General features: G+C 33.9%; 3 protein-coding genes across 4 annotated transcripts; 1 reads left to right on the plus strand and 2 right to left on the minus strand.

Moving 5' to 3' along the window:
• Positions 1–217: 217 nt before the first annotated feature.
• Positions 218–8,618, minus strand: LOC8287497 (cucumisin). The gene is made up of 9 exons (XM_025158263.2): positions 8,474–8,618; positions 8,124–8,215; positions 7,757–8,000; positions 7,144–7,654; positions 6,945–7,048; positions 6,549–6,767; positions 1,293–1,404; positions 988–1,201; positions 218–890 (listed from the first exon to the last, which is right to left on the minus strand). Exons 1-9 carry the CDS (start codon positions 8,566–8,568, stop codon positions 364–366), a joined length of 2,118 nt encoding a protein of 705 aa, XP_025014031.2. The 5' UTR covers positions 8,569–8,618; the 3' UTR covers positions 218–363.
• Positions 8,619–10,364: 1,746 nt separating this feature from the next.
• On the minus strand, positions 10,365–11,794 carry LOC8287496 (AAA-ATPase At3g28510). Its single transcript, XM_002524202.3, is given in 2 exon segments — positions 10,365–10,918; positions 10,921–11,794. Coding segments are annotated over 2 exon segments (1,350 nt in total). The 3' UTR covers positions 10,365–10,442.
• A 1,681-nt stretch (positions 11,795–13,475) lies between these two features.
• Positions 13,476–15,687, plus strand: LOC8287495 (ras-related protein Rab2BV). 2 transcript variants are annotated; one of them, XM_015722413.1, is made up of 3 exons: positions 13,476–13,583; positions 13,671–13,881; positions 14,844–15,687. In XM_015722413.1, the coding sequence occupies exons 2-3, from the start codon at positions 13,717–13,719 to the stop codon at positions 15,327–15,329; spliced, it is 651 nt and encodes a 216-aa protein (XP_015577899.1). In that variant the 5' UTR covers positions 13,476–13,583; positions 13,671–13,716; the 3' UTR covers positions 15,330–15,687. The 2 variants fall into 2 exon arrangements, with proteins under 2 accessions (XP_015577899.1, XP_002524247.1); XM_002524201.3 differs by having other exon boundaries at positions 13,518–13,881.
• The last annotated feature ends 2,723 nt before the right edge of the window (positions 15,688–18,410 follow it).

The raw sequence follows: 18,410 nt of genomic DNA on the forward strand, positions 1-18,410 counted from the left end.
CTGATTCAGAAACTATTTGTAGTCCAGCAACCGCGTGATGAGCATCGATTGAATGTATTGTTAAATAACGTTGTATGGCCTTTTATTTTCTCTATTTGATTTCACTTGTCTTTGTTTATTTATGTTTACAAATGTGTAGCTTTTGCTTTCAAGTATCAAGAAAAGTCAATCCACTGAAATTCTTGTATTTAAATAAAAGGGAGGAGAATGTAGAAATTGACTCCTGACAAGTCACACTACTGTAAGTACTATATTTGACAAGAAGAAGTGCAGAATTGTATTGCATTAAATACAAACGACTTTCTGTTTATTTGCTCATTTCATCTGCAAGAGAAATTGCAGTGCAATATTCCCAAACATTGATCAGGGATAGGTAGCATGTGCAACAATAGGACTTCTCACTTGATGCACCCCGTCATCCCAAATTAGAGAACCAGAGATCAAAGTTTTAATCAATGTAGCTTCAACGGTCATAACAAAACATTGCTGCTGCCCAAGAGATTGGAATGAAAGCATATCTGGTTGAACTTGAATTTTAAGACCCGATGGAGCATTTATTATTGCCTTGTAAAATGATGTTGGGGACCCGACATTCGTGACAGTTCTGTGAAAGATACGAGTTATAGATTTGCCGTACTTGGTAGATAGAGCAAAAGATGGGTAATTCAGATCCCACACAGTTCCATTAGTTGCTTCAGAGCATGTGCTATCATCTCCAGTAAGAAGTTGAATTTGTTTACTGCTATACCCTTGCCCGCAAAGAAATTTAACATAATCTGTCTCTCCAGCGTCATATACTAATCCAGGGTCAGCTGCCTGGACAGGATTTATATGACCTGATCCATAAGCAAATTCTACATCCGTGTTAGTGTCAGGATTCATGGGATAAGCTGCAAAATAAGAATAAAAGCAATAATTGTCAGATTCATCCTGTCAAGCTTTATGTGTTTATATCGCAAGTAGTACTTTCTCTAAACAGAAAATTACCTGTTGTCATCAGAGCAGATTTAATTGCATCAGAAGACCATTTTGGATGAAATGACTTGACATAAGCTGCTGCTGCAGAAGCATGCGGACAAGACATGGATGTGCCAGAGATTATGTTGTATGGAACTATTCTGTTATCAGCTTTTGATCCTGTCACAGTACCAGCTCCTGACCATGCTGCTAAAATGTCCACTCCAGGTGCTGTTATATCAGGCTGCATAATTATAGTTAAGACGTCATACATACAGCAGAAAGAGCCTGTAACATAGAAAGAACAAAAATGGGTCAGCTTCTTTTAAATTTACCTTGATAATGTCTCTTGTTACTGGATTAGGTCCTCTTGAAGAAAAGGTAGAAACAGCAGGGGCTAATTCATCCTTATATTCGACGGTTTTCAATATTGTTGCAGTTGGTTCACTTGTGGAAACATCAGAAGAAATGCAACCCAATTACAACCATATTAGTCTCTATTAGAAATTACCAAATACCATATAAAGATAATTGCAGACAACAGCTATTGAAAATCACCGCCTCTCTCTCTCTCTCTCTCTCTAAGATTCTAGAGGATTCTCTCTAGAATTATCTAAAAAAGAAAAAACCGATATAGTAAAAGTCCATAATGTACCGAGTTTGTGCAAGTATAAAAGCAGCTAGGCTCCTTGTGTGTGTATGCAGAAAGTGTCCACAAACTTGGTGAGGTGTGTGACTGAGTTGGTGTGGGTAGAAAATTTGGGATTGTTTAAAGAACTGAGTGAGAAATATGTGAGTGTAAGTGTGTGCTAGAGTGACGTGAGGTATATTTAACATTGTAGTACAAGTATTTGTACTTGAGTATATTTATGAATAAAAAGGTTTGTTGTGTGCAATTCAGTCCTTCATAAAGTCAACAAGTGATACCAGAGCAGGCGGTCAGGGACTGGCTTCTAAGTGCTTCAAGAGCAAGCAATCAGGGATTGTATTACGTCGAGGCTCCGCTAGTTTGCAGTCTGGGACTGTGAAGCTTGTTGGTCTAGGACTAAGCTTGCTTGAGTAATTAAAAAAAAATACTTATCAAGTCATAATGGCGGATATATCCAATTCCGTAAGTAGCCTTGAAAAACTTAATTCTAATAATTATAGCACTTGGAGGACTCACATACAATTTTATTTGCTTGGTCAAGATTTATGGGAGATTTTTGGAGGGAGTGAGACAACATCCACAACAAGTCAGGATGATCTTAAAAGATAGAAGGTCAATGCATGATTTGTTAATATCTGTGGAGGATGATTTATTACGACACATCATGGATACAAAAACATCCAAGAAGGCATGGGACACTCTTGCCGGATTATTCGCTTAGACGAATGATGCCAAGCTACAACAACTCGAGAACGATCTATTATCATTTTCGCAGCGTGAAATGACGGTAAGTGAGTACTTTGCTAAAGTTAAAATTTTATGTCAAGAAATTTCAAAATTAGATCCTCAAAATCAAATTACGAAGACAAGAATGAGGAGGATCATAATTCATGGGTTACGTCCTAGTTTAATGCACTCGTCACGATAACTCATGGATGGTCTAAGGAGCCATCTTTAAATGAGTTGAAAAATATATTAGCAAATTAAGAAGCTTTAGACAAATAAATGTCTAAAGTATCAGTCACTGGAAGAGGAGAGAGCCCTAAGGCTCTTTATACTACAAGATCAAGTGGAGGAAAAATAAAACATGAAGGATGGCAAAAACGTTATCAAGGAAAGAGCTGGCAACAAGGGAGAGCTCGCCACAAATATCAGTCAGAACACAAAATCAGCCGTTGCAAGAATGGTCAGTGCTATAACTGTGGCAAACAAGGTCATTATGCACGAGATTTTGATTTAAAAGAGCATACAGGAATGTTGCAATATCCACTCAACCTTAAGTTGAAAGTGAAGATGAATGGGATTTTCAGGCTTCATGTGCCATTGTAGAAATGGTAATTGGAACTCTAATGAGTTTGCATCCTCCATTATGACTAAGCTAAAAGAGGAGCAAGCACTTGTCATGGTGAGTGCTAAATCTATCAATTATAATAATGATTGGATAGTAGATTCTGGCTGCTCTAATCACATAACATGAGATAAAGAAAAATTATCAAGCATGACAGAGTATGAAGAGGGATGAGTTGTTATCACTGCAAACAACTCAAGGTTACCCATCACTCACATTGGTAAGACGACAATAGTGCCCATATATAATTCCAGGTAAGTGCCATTAGAGAATGCATTTCATGTACCTGGAACGAAGAGGAACTTGATACCAATATCACAACTCACAACATTGGGGAACTATGTGGTGTTCGGACCAAAAGATGTGAAAGTATATCGAAGTCTAAAGCTAACAAGTGGGCCACTTATGGAGGGACGAAAGCTAGAGTCTGTCTATGTGATGTCAGCATAAACAACCTACGCAGATAAGACCAGAAGGAGTGAGACAGTTGATTTATGGCCTGCACGGCTAGGACACGTGAACTACCACAAGTTTAAAGAAATGATGGATAAGTCCATGCTCAAAGAACTTCCTTAGCTAGATGTTCAAAAGGGTACGGTATGTAATGGATGTCAGTATGGGAAAGCACACTAATTACCTTATGATGATTCTAAGTACAGAGCTAAGGAGCCTCTAGAGCTGCTTCATTCATACGTGTTTGGAGCTGTGAAACAACCATCTATCAATGGTTTTCGATATATGATAACCTTCATCGATGACTTTTCAAGGCACATATGGTTATACTTTATGAAGGAAAAATCAAAAGCCTTAAGCAAGGTTAAGGAATTCAAGGAAACAATTGAAAAAGAAGTTGGTTGGAGAATTTTGTGTCTACGTACCGACAATGGAAGTGAATATACTTCATATGAATTTTCGAAGTACCTACAAGATTGTAAGATACAGTGACAATTGACGTGTCATAACATTCCACAACAAAATGGAACAACAGAAAGAAAGAATAGCACCTTGCAGAGATATGCAGAAGTATGCTTCATGCAAAGAACGTTGCACCTTTATTTTTGGGCAGAGTGCATGAAGATCGTCGTGCACGTGATTAATAGGTTGCCATAGATGCTGCTTGGATCGATTTCACCTTTTGAGAATTTATGGAACATAAGACCCACTATAAGTCATTGCATATGTTATGTTTTCATACTTGATCATTTACGCACTAAGTTTGATAAAAAAGCAATAAGGTGCATTTTTTGGGGTTATGATAATCAAGAAAAAGGGTGGAAGTGTTGTAACCCTACAACAGAAAGATGTCATACTTCAAGAAATGTGATATTTGATGAAGCGTCATCCTAGTAGTCTCCTCAAGTAGTGGTTTTATCAGACTCAAAAGAAATTAATGAGAAAATACAAGAAAGATTTGAAACAAGAGGAAGCACTCCGGAGGTAGAACCAAAAACAGAAATAGCTGGTGATAAGTCACCTGAAAAGGCCAAGTCACCCGAGAAGGCCAAGTCTCTATGGCATACGAGAGTGCATCAAACACTAGAAAAAGCATTACTAAGTCAATTTGAAGAAATTCAAGATGTCGAAAGTACATAAGAAATTGGGCCACACTTAAGAAGGACAAAAAGGCAACACAAACTAAATCCCAAGTATACTAATGCAGCACTTGTTGAGAATGGCAAAACAAAAGAGCCTGCAACATACGAGGAAGCATTCTCAAGCAAAGAGTGGAGAAAGGCTATGGAAAAGGAAATAGAAGCTTTGAAGCAAAACGAGACTTGGGAATTAGTTCCAAAATCCAAAGAATTGAAGCTGATATCTTGCAAATGGGTATATAAAGTAAAGAGTCATCTTGACGAATCAATTGAGAGATATAAAGCTCGGTTGGTGGCTCGAAGATTCTCATAGATATATCGGCTAGACTATGATGAGACATTTAGTCCAATATCAAAGATTACAAGCCTTAGCTGCTTGCAAAGATTGGAAAGTCTGGCAGATGGATGTCAAGAATGCATTTCTGCACGGAGAATTGGATTAAGAAATATACATGAAGCAATCTCAAGGGCTTAAGAGCAACGCTCATCCAAGCTATGTATGCAAGCTAAAGAAGGCAATCTATGGATTCAAGTAAGCACCAAGAGCTTGCTAAGGGAAGATAGCAGAGTTTCTGATTCAATGTGATTATATAATGGCACCAACAAACTCCAATTTATTGTAAGAGCTTAAGGTGGTAAGTTGGCCATAATACTAGTTTATGTAGATGATCTTATCATTACATGAGACGACGATATATAAATATATCAAATCAAAGTCAATTTATCATTACGCTTTCAAATAAAAGCCTTGTAAGAGTTAAAGCATTTTCTTGGTCTTAAAGTGAAGCAAACCAAGGCTAGACTCTTCTTGTGCCAATAAAAGTATACTAAAGATCTCCTTCAGAAGTATAGGATACCAGAATGCAAGACTATTTCAACTCTAGTGGAGGCACATACAAAGTTATCCTCAATCAAGGGAAAGGATTTGGAGGATGTTAAAATGTATAGGCAGTTAGTTGGCAGTCTTATCTATCTCACTCTTACAAGACCAGATATATCATATACGATAAGTATAGTTAACCGATTTATGCAAAAGCCGAAAAAGCCTCACCTATAAGCTGTAAGGAGAATTTTGTGATATGTCTGAGGTACCATTAATTATGCTATACTGTACAAAAAGGAATGAAAAAGTGAGGTAGTCGGGTATTGCGATGCGGACTATGCTGGAGATTCATACAAGGCATTCAATGACAGGATATTTGTTTTGCTTTGGATCGGGGCATGTTTCTTGGTGCATCAAAAAAAAACCTACAGTATCATTGTCAAGTACTGAAGCAGAGTACCGGACAACAACTATGGTAGCTCAAGAGTGTACATGGATGATGCAGCTTATGAGGAATCTTCGTCAAGCTATTAATTACTCGGTGCAATTGCATTGTGATAATCAGTCAACTATTCACCTAACTGAAAACCGAGTGTTTCATGCAAGAACCAAACATATGGAAGTATATTATCACTTTGTACGAGAAAAAGTCTTGCATGGAGAAATAGAGATGAAGTATATCAAGACTGAAGACCAAGTTGCAGATATATTTACTAAAGGAATCAATAGTGCAAAATTCAAAGATTTCAGACACAACTTGGTATGGTGAGTAGACATATATTAAGAGAGAGTAGTCAGTGAGGAGAAGTATTGAAAATCACTGTCTCCTTCTATCTCTAAAATTCTAGAAAATTCTCTCTAGAATTATCTAAAAAAAAAAATACCAACCCAGTAAAAGTCCGCAATGTACCGATTTCGTGCAAGTATAAAAGGAGCTAGGCTGTATGTGTATGCAGAAAGTGTCCACAAATTTGGTGAGGTGTGTGACTAAGTGGGTGTGGACAGAAAATTTGGGAGTATCTAAAGAAATGAATGAGAAATATGTGAGTGTAAGTGTGTGCTAGAGTGATGTGAGGTGTGTTTAACATTGTAGTACAAGTATTTGTATTTGAGTTATGTTTATGAATAAAAAGGTTTGTCGTGTGCAATTCAGTCCTTCACAAAGTCAACAACACCTACCTAGTGGATTTCAGGTATTCCAGAATATCAGCTCCATCACTCATGCTTAATACAGTAAGCGGTAAAGCATAAGCACGGGCCATATCTTTGTAAAAACCATTTTGCGTTATAGAGCCAACTGCGCCAGCAGCTATCGCTGCCTCTCCAGTATCGGGAGCATCACATAGAAGAATTTTGCCTTCCACTAAAGTCTTGTTCAAAGAGTCTTCAAAGCACAATCTGCAGTCCAGTGCACACATGTATATTATATATATAATGTTCAGTAATGTAATAGTAATTTGTTCTTTTTCCACTTCCAAGATTCTTGAAGGAGACCGGAGTTGCCAGGATTAGAATATTTGGTCATTGTAATTAAGGAACTGCCAAAATCAGAATATTGGATTCAATATCTTTTACCTGGAAAAGTACCAAGTACTTCCTGCTGTTAAGTTGGGTGCATCTCCACCATAAATGATAGGGTACATAGTATTCCCGAGATCAAAAGTATGAATGGAAAGTCCCTAAAGTGGAAGAATAAAAGGTTTTAGGTGGGAATTAGTCCTACTATAACCACCAATTCTTCCAATGAAACATTAACAAAGACGTGCAGGCTTACCTCATAAATTGCTCCATTACCTAACTTCACCTGGCTCACAAACTTTCTGTCTATGGTGCTAGCAGCCACAGAAAGAGCCCAAGGTGCAAAATTTGCAACTGATTCAGATGAAGGACCTGAATTACCAGCAGAATTGGATGTGAGGATACCATTCTTCATAGCATGGAAAGCTCCAATAGCGATTGCGTCTTGGAAATAGTCTAAAGGCCATCCTCCAACCGAAAGAGAGATTATATCAACTCCATCAGCAATAGCATCATCAAATGCTGCAAGAATGTCAGCATCTGAACAGCCACCATGCCAACATATCTTGTACACAGCAATGCGGGCAGAAGGAAGACCTCCTCGAGCCGTCCCTGAACCAATGCCTAGCAAGCTTGCCTGGTGAACAATGCTTCCTGCTGCTGTTGACGCAGTGTGAGTTCCATGCCCCCCTGAATCTCTTGGCGAAGCGATTTCTCCTGGACTTATTTCTCCCTCACTATGGTAGTATCGAGCTCCAATTACTTTGCTATAAGAAAAAAACCGCAGTGTCAGAAGGTATCCTTTAAAAATTCACATATTTGTTTTTCTTTTCTGCAACTTGTAAATATACACAGGGCTTGAGGTTTACTTGTTGCAAGTAAAATTGGAGGATCCTTGGCAAGTGCCTTTCCATTTGGCTGGGGGTGGACCAAATCCTTCATCGCTAAAACTTTCAGACTCAGGCCAAATTCCTGAGTCAAGCATTCCTATAATGACATCACTTTCATTAATTGATCTTCTAACATTAAGTGGGAATCCCATGAAATCCCAGGACCTTGTCGTGTGGAGTTCCTTCTTTAGACTAGGAAAAACCGACACTACACCTTCCATGCCTGGAAAGTATAAAAGTACCAAAAAGTACATGAAATTTTTTAAATTACTGAAGCTAAAATAGGTGTTCTTCTGTTTCAACATACATACATATATAGAAAATGGTGGTTTACAGTTACACTCACCTTCCAGTTTCTGCTTCTCTGCTTCAGTCAGCTTAGCGACAAAACCATTGAAGCTCCTGTGGTAGCTACGGAGCAAAAAATCTGATGCACCACTGAAATATGCAATAACCAGAGTTGGCCTCTTCAGAAATTTAAAGTTATTATTTTTTTTTTTCTTTTGCAAAGAGAATTTTCAAAGTTTAATCATGCTAATGATATGCTCTATATAATAAAATGGTACACGAAAACCTGTAATTATTATCAATTCAAGTTAGAAAGTAAAACTTACTTTTCTAAGAAAATCTAGGAAGTTCATATGGTTATGTATACTTTAGACCCTAAAGTATCTCAAGTATGGTTCAAAAGTAAACCTGCCAAGAGATTCTTGTAACATGTTGGTATGAAAAGCTGATGCTGAAAAATCTCCCTTTGGGCGGTCGCCCATGTACACAATATATGCCTGCATCCGCAAACTGCAAAGTGTTACTAAAGGTTCGTAGTCAAATTACGGTACCTTATACCTGAATTCACTTTGTTAAATATTATTGTTTTTAGAGAATATTATCTTCAATAAAAACTGTGATCAATCGAGTTTTATGCAATATTACTTCACTGTAACATTTTTATTTTTCCGTTAATGGGCTCCTAATAAATTCCAACTTGCAATTTCATACATAGTTATGAAAATGATGTAAAATATTTAATTTGTCCCCTTGAAAACTAGCAAATTTGCTCCCTGTTTCATTCCAAAATTACCTAATAATACTAGTAATAATATAGAACTGTTAACTAACTCCCCTTAATTTTGACTTCTAGCTTCACCCCGAAAATATATATATATATACATATATATGACACAAAGTTTTCCAAATTATGCCATGAACTAAGAAAGACATATAAATATAGTTTCCAAAGAAAGAAGAAGAAAAGAAAAGAAAGAAAGAAAGAAAGAAAGAAAGAAATGCCTTCCTATCTCCGTCGGATGTGCCATGGCAGCTAATAACAAGACTACAGGTGAAGTTCATAAGAAGAAGCCATGGAAGTGTATAACTTTTAGTTGCCATTTAATTTGAGCAATCGGAGTTTCTTCTTTTCTTGATTAACAGTAGGATCACAGAAGATGGATTTTATAGAAGGAAAAAAAAAGTAACAATTATATGTATGACATTTCCTCATAAGAATTTTGTGAAATCATCGATAAACCCGTCAGCTGAAAGAAAATCCTTGCAAAGCCGGCCTGTTTCTAAAATGTTATGGAAGTATGCCATTGACCTAACAACAGCATACTGCAGCCAAGGATTTCTTGCATTGCAAACTACGAGGAGCATCAAGTATTTACAGCTTTCATTCAAGTTAAATAAAATAAAGAAAAATAAAAAGTTATATACTATTTACATTTTTAATGGTGAATAGAGCTGAAATTGTTTTAAAATCTAGTAAGTATGATATTACTGAAACAAAATAAAAAGGTTTCATTGTTAAAGATTATTATGGATGTGTTTAAACCTTTTCTTTTAGTTAAATTGTAACCGATTTAATTTTATTTTATTTTTATAAAGAACTTAATTTTCTTTATCATTAAAAAAAATTACAGGATAAAATATTTTTATTATATTTTTTATAAAGGGTTATAATTAGAGCGGAACTATCTTGTGGCTAGGTGGGTTATAGCCGAGAGTAGTTTAAGAAAAAAAAAAGTTATTTTTAAGCCTATTAATTTATTCTAATTCAGAAATAATTTAAAAGAAATATAACTAAAAAATATAATTTTAAGCTATGATATTTTAACAATATCATTATAAAAGTATATTTATAATCTAGCCTGTTTCTACTGACTAAAACTTTTAGTTACGTCGTTAATTATAATTATCGAAGTATGGATAAAGAATCTAATTGATAGAGGAAGCAACGTAAAAAATCAATTTGCGAGATTTTTGGCCGATACCCCAGGGCTCGATTTACTGTTGTATGTCTGGTTCACGTCCTCCAACTGTCATAAAATAAATGGTTAACGACATCTAATACGGCCTAATAGTAATGTCACTTGCAACATTTCCATATACTTGTCCTATTGTTTAGAGTTTATTCAAAGGATGGGTTTAGAAAACATATAATCGGATAAATAAATAAAATTTTTGCTCATATTCATGTTTCCGCGGTATCAAATATTGGAAGAATTGATCAGTTCTGAAAGAAGAAAGTGAGAAATCCAATGAATTATGTTAAATAACAGTTTGTCTAGCAAAGATGAGATCGTTAACATGGTACAAATTCTTTTTATTCATTAGAGTCTAATAAAATAATAAATGTTCCCTTACAATCCTCTTGAAATACTGCTTACTAGTAGATTTTTTTCTTGAACAATTTCAAACTCCTGGCTAGTTTTAAAGCACGATAATTTGCCTTTTCCTTGGCTGCTTCTGCTTCAGCTTCAGCTTTCTGCTTTGCTTCCTCTTTTCTTTTATTCTCAATACCTTGTATCAAATTCTTCAAGTTACCATCAGCATCAGCTCCTTCTATAGACTTTGGCATTAAGAACTCCACAACATCAGCAGGAGTCATATCCACTTCTTCTAACAGTTGACCAATCTTATCGAACAAAACATGCGAATCGATATTCAAGTAATTCTTGGCTAAAATCTTGAATGCCTCGATTTTACAATATGACAATTCAATATGGTGATCCATTCTCCCACTTCGTATAAGGGCAGGATCAAGTTTTTCCTTATGATTTGTGGTAAAAATAATGATTCTTTCACCCCCACTAGCCGACCAAAGTCCATCAATAAAATTCAATAGTCCTGACAGAGTCACCTTGCTTTCTTACCATCATCTTGATGATTCGAGTCATTATTCTTTTCCAGGTTTTCTAATGGATCTTTCTTCTTATTGTCATCTTTTTTCTTTCTTTGTCCAGTAAGATCAAGCGAACAATCAATATCTTCAATTACAACCACTGACTTACTTGATATATCAGTCAAAAGCTTTCTTAACTCAGTATTATCAGCAACTGCTGTCAACTCGATATCATAAACATTATAGCTCAAGAAATTAGCAATAGCAGCAATCATGCTAGATTTACCAGTTCCAGGCGGTCCATAAAGAAGGTAGCCACGCTTCCAAGCTTTACCAGTCTTTGCATAATACTCCTTTCCATTCGTGAATGTGATAAGGTCATTTATAAGCTCTTGCTTCTTCGTTGGATTCATTGCAAGTGTCTCAAATCTTGCTGGATGTTCGAAAACCACGTGGCTCCATAAATTATACCTGTAGTCCCACCAATCATTACTTGGATTATTGGTGTAAAGCTTTCGCTTGCGATTCCTGACCCCGACCTCCTTACCTTCTTCAATCACATAGTTTAAGTACTCATCAAGAACTTTACTTCTATACTTAGGATGAAATATGAGAACGTAATATCTCCTGGAGTGAACAGGACGGAAAGAAATAGACTTGGTTTTAGGCGTAACAGAAGCTGATATCCACTTAACCTTGATCCGATCAAAAACATCAACAACAGCTTCACTTTCATCCATGGCAAGTAAAAGAGATTTACTTTTCTTGGAAAGCTCACCTTTGAGTCTAGATACTTGATCAGTGAACTTCGAACTGAGGTATGATTCAATGGCGGCGTAAGCATGGTTACGTATGAATCGAGCGTCATCTGGGAACTCATCAAATCTTATTTCCATTGTTGGTTTGAAATAATTATTCAATCTATACCATAAAGACTCAATGTAGTGCTGAAAGATTGATGGAATTACTTGTTGGTACGTAGACCATAAAAGCATAAAGAAAAAACTTGTTTTCAAATCTCCAGTCATGATTGTGTCTATCTCCTTCCTTCTATCAGGAATTTGTGTAATTTAATAGAAAAAAGAACGAAGAACCAGTCCTAAAACAAATAGGAAATCTTGATTAGTGAAGGAAAATAATTAAAAAAAACAAACAAACGACTTATTATAGACAATTAGTATACTAATTAACAAGCAGTAAATAATGACATAAATGTTGGCACTCTCCGAAAGGTTTCTAGCACTCCTAATATAAATTATGTGCATTCAATTCTGTATCATTTGTAAAGAATAGTATCATAATTTGTTTGTGAATTTAAGAGGACCCATGACATGCCAATGCAATAATTATAAAAATTGATAACACTACTGCTAGAAACATTTTGAAGAGTACTAATATCACCACTCTTTTCAGAATAATGTAGGATTGCAAACAGTTTTTCAAAGAAAGGAAAAATAAAAGAGACAGAAAATCACTGACAAGAAAAGGAAAATCGCCACAGGATGAACTCACCAATAAACAAGAAAATTGACAAGCTTTGGGTCTTCACAGCAACACAATTAATTTTCACAAAACTCGTGATGAATTTGGCCAAAGTTTATTCCCATCTTTATATTGGAGTTTGACAAATGACAACCACCCTTTTCCGGAAAGATCCTAAGTAGGAAAGTCTTTTCCTTGGTTTGCAAGTTTCCCAAGTGTCAGTCCTTCCAATTTAGAATCTGGTAAGTTTCCTCTCTTTTGTTTTGTTATATTTAATTCCGGTCCAAATATTTGGACTTACATTTTTGTCCGACCTAAACTTAAAACACTTATATTTTGCGAAAAATAATGAAAATATTCATTTTTTTTATTTTCTATCAAATTTGCGGTATTAAAATTTATTTTTTATTTTAAATGTATTAAAATATTAAGAATATAATTTTCTTAATTTATTTTTAAAAATATGGTTTTGATTTTTTGGTAAAACAATTAAAAAAAACAACTGAGACACTAACACACCGTATTTTTTTTAAGAAAAATGGTTAAAAAAATAATATATTTTTTTTAAATATACAGTAAAAATATATTTTTTTAATTTTAGAATATTTTTGAATAATTCCTTCATCTAATCATGTATGAGAAAAAACATATATTAATTATGCCATATATGAATATGGAGGATTAAAAATTAACCATCATCTGAAAAATAGTGTTTTGCACATATTTAATTATTTAAATTTATTTTTAATGATTTAATATTAATAAATACATACTATTGTCATTTTGCTAAACGGGAGTGGTTTTATGAAGCCACAATTGAATTTTGAATTCAAGATTCAGCTTTCCTCTAAATTAATAAAAAAAAAAGTTAAAAATATTATTATTTTGATATATGCATAAACTACAATACACGATATATGAATTAAAAAATTAAAAGTAATATTAACATGCCAATTTTTGTAATTGTTTTTCTAATTTACATAATAATTTAAATTTAAATTTCCATGAATTTCGCTCTTTAACCCAAATGAAAAGCCGTTTTAAATGCCTTTTCGTCCGTTATTCTGTTTTTCCTCTCCTTCCTCCTCTTTGAAAAGAGAAAAAGTCTCTTTCTCAATTATTTCCTCCTCAACCTTCTCCTTCACCGTAAACGTTTCAAGAAATTTTCAAATCTAATTTCTAACATAATTCACTGTGTTTATGGTAATTATGTTTCTTTTTCTTTTTTCAAAATGACTTTTGATGCATATTTTGTTATGTGAAATTTGAATGGATTTGATCATATTATAGGTTTTGGAGGGTTGAAAGAGAGAAGTATAAGAGTACACAGTAAATTATGGCGTACAAGGTGGATCATGAATACGATTATCTGTTCAAGATTGTATTGATTGGAGATTCAGGTGTTGGTAAATCCAACATTCTTTCTAGGTTTACTAGAAATGAGTTTTGCTTGGAATCCAAGTCTACTATTGGTGTGGAGTTTGCTACAAGAACTCTTCAGGTTGGTTTTTCATAACCATGAATTGAGATTTTCTTTTTTTTTTTTTTTTGGGGGGACTTTTTAGAGGGTGTTTGGAAATCAGAATTCAAGAATTTAATTTAATTTAATTTGTTTTTATTAGTCAATTCTCGTGTTTAAAAATTGCTAGAATTCGATACTTTAACTTGAGTAAAAATAATACATTTTGAAAGAAATGAAATTGTGCCAAAAGAGACATGATTTTGCTTTAAATTCTTGCAAGCTTTATTCCAAACAGGACATTTTGTCTCGAGGGTATGGCAAAGATTTAATTTTTTTATTTAAAATTTATTATTTGAAATATGTATCCTCATTATATTTAAAGATCAGAAAATAATTAGAATGAAAGATTTGAGGAATAAAATAGATTAGATTCCATGCCTGCTTCTCTGTGTCAATGCTGTTATATGTTCTATCATAAAATGAATCTCAGCATTGAATATGGCATTATAACTTGGAGTCTGCATTTTGTAGTTGCTGATAATTAATTACAAAATTTGAAAGTTATTTTAGCAGGTGTATATATTGTACAAATTAGATATCAGAATCAAGCTGATTGATATATTTTGAGATTTGAAATACGAAAAAGCACTTCAAATGCAAGACTCCAGGAGAGTCGAGAGATTTTGTCAGCATTAGAATAGTTGTGAGTGAAATTATTTCTGAAGAGTCAAATCTTACTTCCTCATTAGACTTGGCAACCATTTTTCCTCGCACTAGTTCCATAAGAAATTCTTGGGAGTTCTTGCAATTGAAACTGAATCTTAATTACCTTAGTTGTATTTTATTCTTTGAAGAAAGATGACGCAATTGTTGATTGAACTTGTCAAATATCACCTTCTTGATTGGTTTATGAACTTCTTTTTCTTGAACCTGCTCTTCCTGTTGAATTGAATACAGTAGTCGCTTACTAATGGAGCTTGGTTAATTTTAATTTAATGCAGGTAGAAGGGAAAACAGTTAAAGCACAGATATGGGACACAGCTGGTCAAGAACGATACAGGGCTATAACAAGTGCATACTACAGAGGAGCAGTGGGTGCGCTCTTGGTTTATGACATAACCAAGAGGCAAACATTTGACAATGTCCAAAGATGGCTTCGCGAATTAAGAGATCATGCAGATTCCAACATTGTTATAATGATGGCTGGAAATAAATCTGATCTGAACCACCTGAGAGCAGTTTCAGCAGAAGATGCTCGGATGTTAGCCGAAAAGGAAGGCCTTTCGTTCCTCGAAACTTCAGCACTGGAAGCACATAATATCGAAAAGGCTTTCCAGTCAATTCTGTTGGACATCTATCATATCATTAGCAAGAAAGCATTAGCAGCACAAGAAGCTGCTAACTCAACTGGACTTCCTCAAGGAACTACGATCAATGTCGCGAATTTGTCTGGGAATGTGAACAAGAGACCTTGTTGTACTAATTAGCAGAGTTCCGGTGTCTTGAAAACTTGAGAAAAGAAGAGAATCTTGCATTCCAAGAACATTTTTCTTTTTTGGATATTTCGACAGACAGATTCTTTTCACCTCCTGTCATTTACTTTTCCGAATGGCAATGTATTCGGGAGCAGATTTATAGTTCACTAGAACCAGTTAACAATGAAGAAAACAAACTGATTATTTACCAGTTTGCAGCTTGTATAACTGGAGGAAAACAGCAGGAAAGTATGCTGTCCCTCTAGAGTGTAGGTAAAGAAGGTTTGTAATTAAGTTTAATTGTGACCTTGGTTCTCTCAATTTGTGACACATCGTTTGATAAATCTTGAAGGTGACTGTTATAGAATCATGGGAATACTTCGGCCTGAATTGATAAGCAACATAGTTGATAAACATTACATTCTTTGTGTTTACATTCTTATGAAAACGTCTCAATAAATGGTGGAGAATGGATTTGCTAGCACTGAAATTAGGGATGAGGGTCATGAGGATTTAAGTAATTTTTCGAAAATACAGCAATTTAAAAAATCTCTAATATAAAAGTTTTTTCAAAAATGCAGTATATGATTTGTAAAATTTTATTTATTTATTTTTAATTTTGATATCTATTTTCGAAGCTTTTATGTATTAAGTTGTTTTATAGCAAATTGAAATTGTATATTCTTAAGTTTGATATGTTTATATATATTTTGTGTTAGTGCTATCTACATTAAATTAAGTTTTGTAAACTAAACAGATAAAAGATTTTTCATAAAGTATCCATTGGATAATAATCTTCTTTAGACAATTTAAGTGTGTATGTCTAAAAATAATTTAAAAATAAATTTTTAAAAGAATAAACTAAAAAAATTAAAATATATAATATCTCTGAATTCCTTAAAACCAAATAAAAAATATGATAGTGTGCATTTTATGCATACTAATTATCATATTTTTTTAGTTATTATTGAATATTTATGCTTAATTGTGGATTTTAAATGTGATTATTGATTTTTATGTTAAACGGAACGTTTTAATGCAACATGAAGCTAAAATAATGATATTTAATGAGTTTTTATAAGATTGATGTTTTGGAAAGTTTTGGATAAAAGAGAAAAAAGAATGCAGAAAATCTCTTCAGTAGAGCGTGCCCACGGCGTATTCCAGAAATCTAAATTTGTGGAAAGAGACTTAAAGTGATATTATTTGCCATGTGGATTTTTAATTTATTTGTTAGAGTATTTATTTACTAAAAACTCCTCAGTACTTAAGATTATTTTAGGAAAGAATGATTCTCTTTTTAGACACAATTCTACTATTTCTTATTGGGCAAGTTTTCCCATTTGGAGAGACTAAGAAGATATATCAACAGTTTTAGAGTTTAGAGAGCAAAAAGGGGGGTTGCAGACAGTTTTCTTCTTCCTTCTTCCTTTCCTCTATTGTTTTAGCTTTCTTCTTTGCTTTATTTTCTCTATAACAATTATATGTGGATGAACTCTTTTCTTTCCAACTCAAGATTAATTAAGATTTGAGTTTATATGGATTGTGAGATTTAATTGTTCTTTATTATTTTCTCAAATTTATTAATATTCATGTATCTTTTATGTTTATTAGGAATTCTATTTTCTTAGTTGTGTAAAAAGACTTATTATCCAATTATCAAGATAGTCTATGCCAAATTAGAATATTAAATCCGTAATTGTTTAATCATTCTAATGATTAGTAGTAGAATAACATACCCATGTTATATGGATACATGATTTAGTTTAAATGAATTCATCTTATGTATTTGTTGGCTAGAATTGGGTTTCTCTAGATTGCATTGCTATTGGTAAATTAAATCTTAGAAGCTTTTCTATGGTTGTTTATTTAATAAGAGAATTAATCAAATGACTTCCATTAATTAACAAAAAATTAAAAAAAAATTTAATTGTTAGAGCTTCTCAATAACTATAACCAGTTTATTAATGGATTTGGAAATTATATTTGCATCAATGATCAATTCAATGAATTAAAACTGAAATTATACCTTGGGTTGGAGTTTTCTCATATTGATTTATCTTCTCAAATTTTATTATTGCTTCTAATTGATTTTTAGTTTAATTTATTTTGATTCCAAATTTAAAATCCCCCCTAATTTTGTTTGAATTTTATTAAAGAAATGAATCTTACCGATCTCTTTGAATTCTACCCTACTTGTCACTATTTATAAGTTATTTTTATTCGAAGAGTAGAAATATATTTTTATTGAATTCAGCACCCATTAAAATAAAATCAAAAGATATATACTATAAAAATCTAAAGATTATACTGCAATTAATAAATAACGTGTTGGAATTAATAATATCAGCTAACCAGTCAGAATAAAGGTGAAATAAAATGCATTGCATGTTGAATTCAAACCGAAATAAAAATTGGTGAAAGAAACAAACCTCGCAAATGCCATTAACAAGACAATCAAAGAAAAATCAAGAACAGATAATTAAAATTCCAAAAAGAATACCCATCCAAGTGCACTTACGAAAAAGGTTCTCATGTCAGCAGTATCAAAGTTTCCTTTTTGTCAATTTCACTGTCTAATTGTACTCCTTTTTATGAAAAAAAGAAAAGAAAAGAAAAGAAAGGTATACATAATATAACTTGGAACCTGCCATATGGTGCATCTTGGTGCTAGAGGCATCTATACAAGTTAAGCACTAGCGTTAAGGGCTTCTTTCAGTACAATTTAAGGAATGGTGCTTGGTTCTTCTTCTGGCATGATCCTTGAGCCAATCAAGAATCCCTCTTGGAAAAGTTTCCTGAAATTTCTATCCCTCATTGTGATGCGAAGGCTAGTGCTCAAGCTAACCAGGTTTGGAGGGCAGGAAATTGGCACTTTCCAGACCCATTTGATGACACAACAGACCATCTTTGGAAGTAGTATATCAGGGAAAATTTCATACTGCACAGTGATGTGGAGGAATCTGTAAAATGGAGATCAACAAAACATGGTTCTTTTACAGTGGCGAGCACTTGGGAAGCTTTAAGAAGCCAAAAGGAGGTAGTCAACTGTAAAAGCTTATTTGGCGCTTAGGAACTAATCCAAGGCAGAGT

The sequence above is a fragment of the Ricinus communis genome, chromosome 6 (assembly GCF_019578655.1).
Source record: "Ricinus communis isolate WT05 ecotype wild-type chromosome 6, ASM1957865v1, whole genome shotgun sequence".
Taxonomy (NCBI): domain Eukaryota; kingdom Viridiplantae; phylum Streptophyta; class Magnoliopsida; order Malpighiales; family Euphorbiaceae; genus Ricinus; species Ricinus communis.

What these genes read in the sequence shown, in the direction of transcription:
- LOC8287497 (XM_025158263.2), bottom strand. Translation starts at nt 8,568, where the DNA reads ATGCAGGCATATATTGTGTACATGGGCGACCGCCCAAAGGGAGATTTT. An exon ending in TTACAAGAATCTCTTGGCAG is followed by an intron (nt 8,216 to 8,473) that starts GTTTACTTTTGA and finishes TGCATATTTCAG; the next exon opens with TGGTGCATCAGATTTTTTGC. An exon ending in ATCTGCTCTGATGACAACAG is followed by an intron (nt 891 to 987) that starts GTAATTTTCTGT and finishes CTTATTTTGCAG; the next exon opens with CTTATCCCATGAATCCTGAC.
- LOC8287495 (XM_015722413.1), top strand. Translation starts at nt 13,717, where the DNA reads ATGGCGTACAAGGTGGATCATGAATACGATTATCTGTTCAAGATTGTA. An exon ending in TTGCTACAAGAACTCTTCAG is followed by an intron (nt 13,882 to 14,843) that starts GTTGGTTTTTCA and finishes AATTTAATGCAG; the next exon opens with GTAGAAGGGAAAACAGTTAA.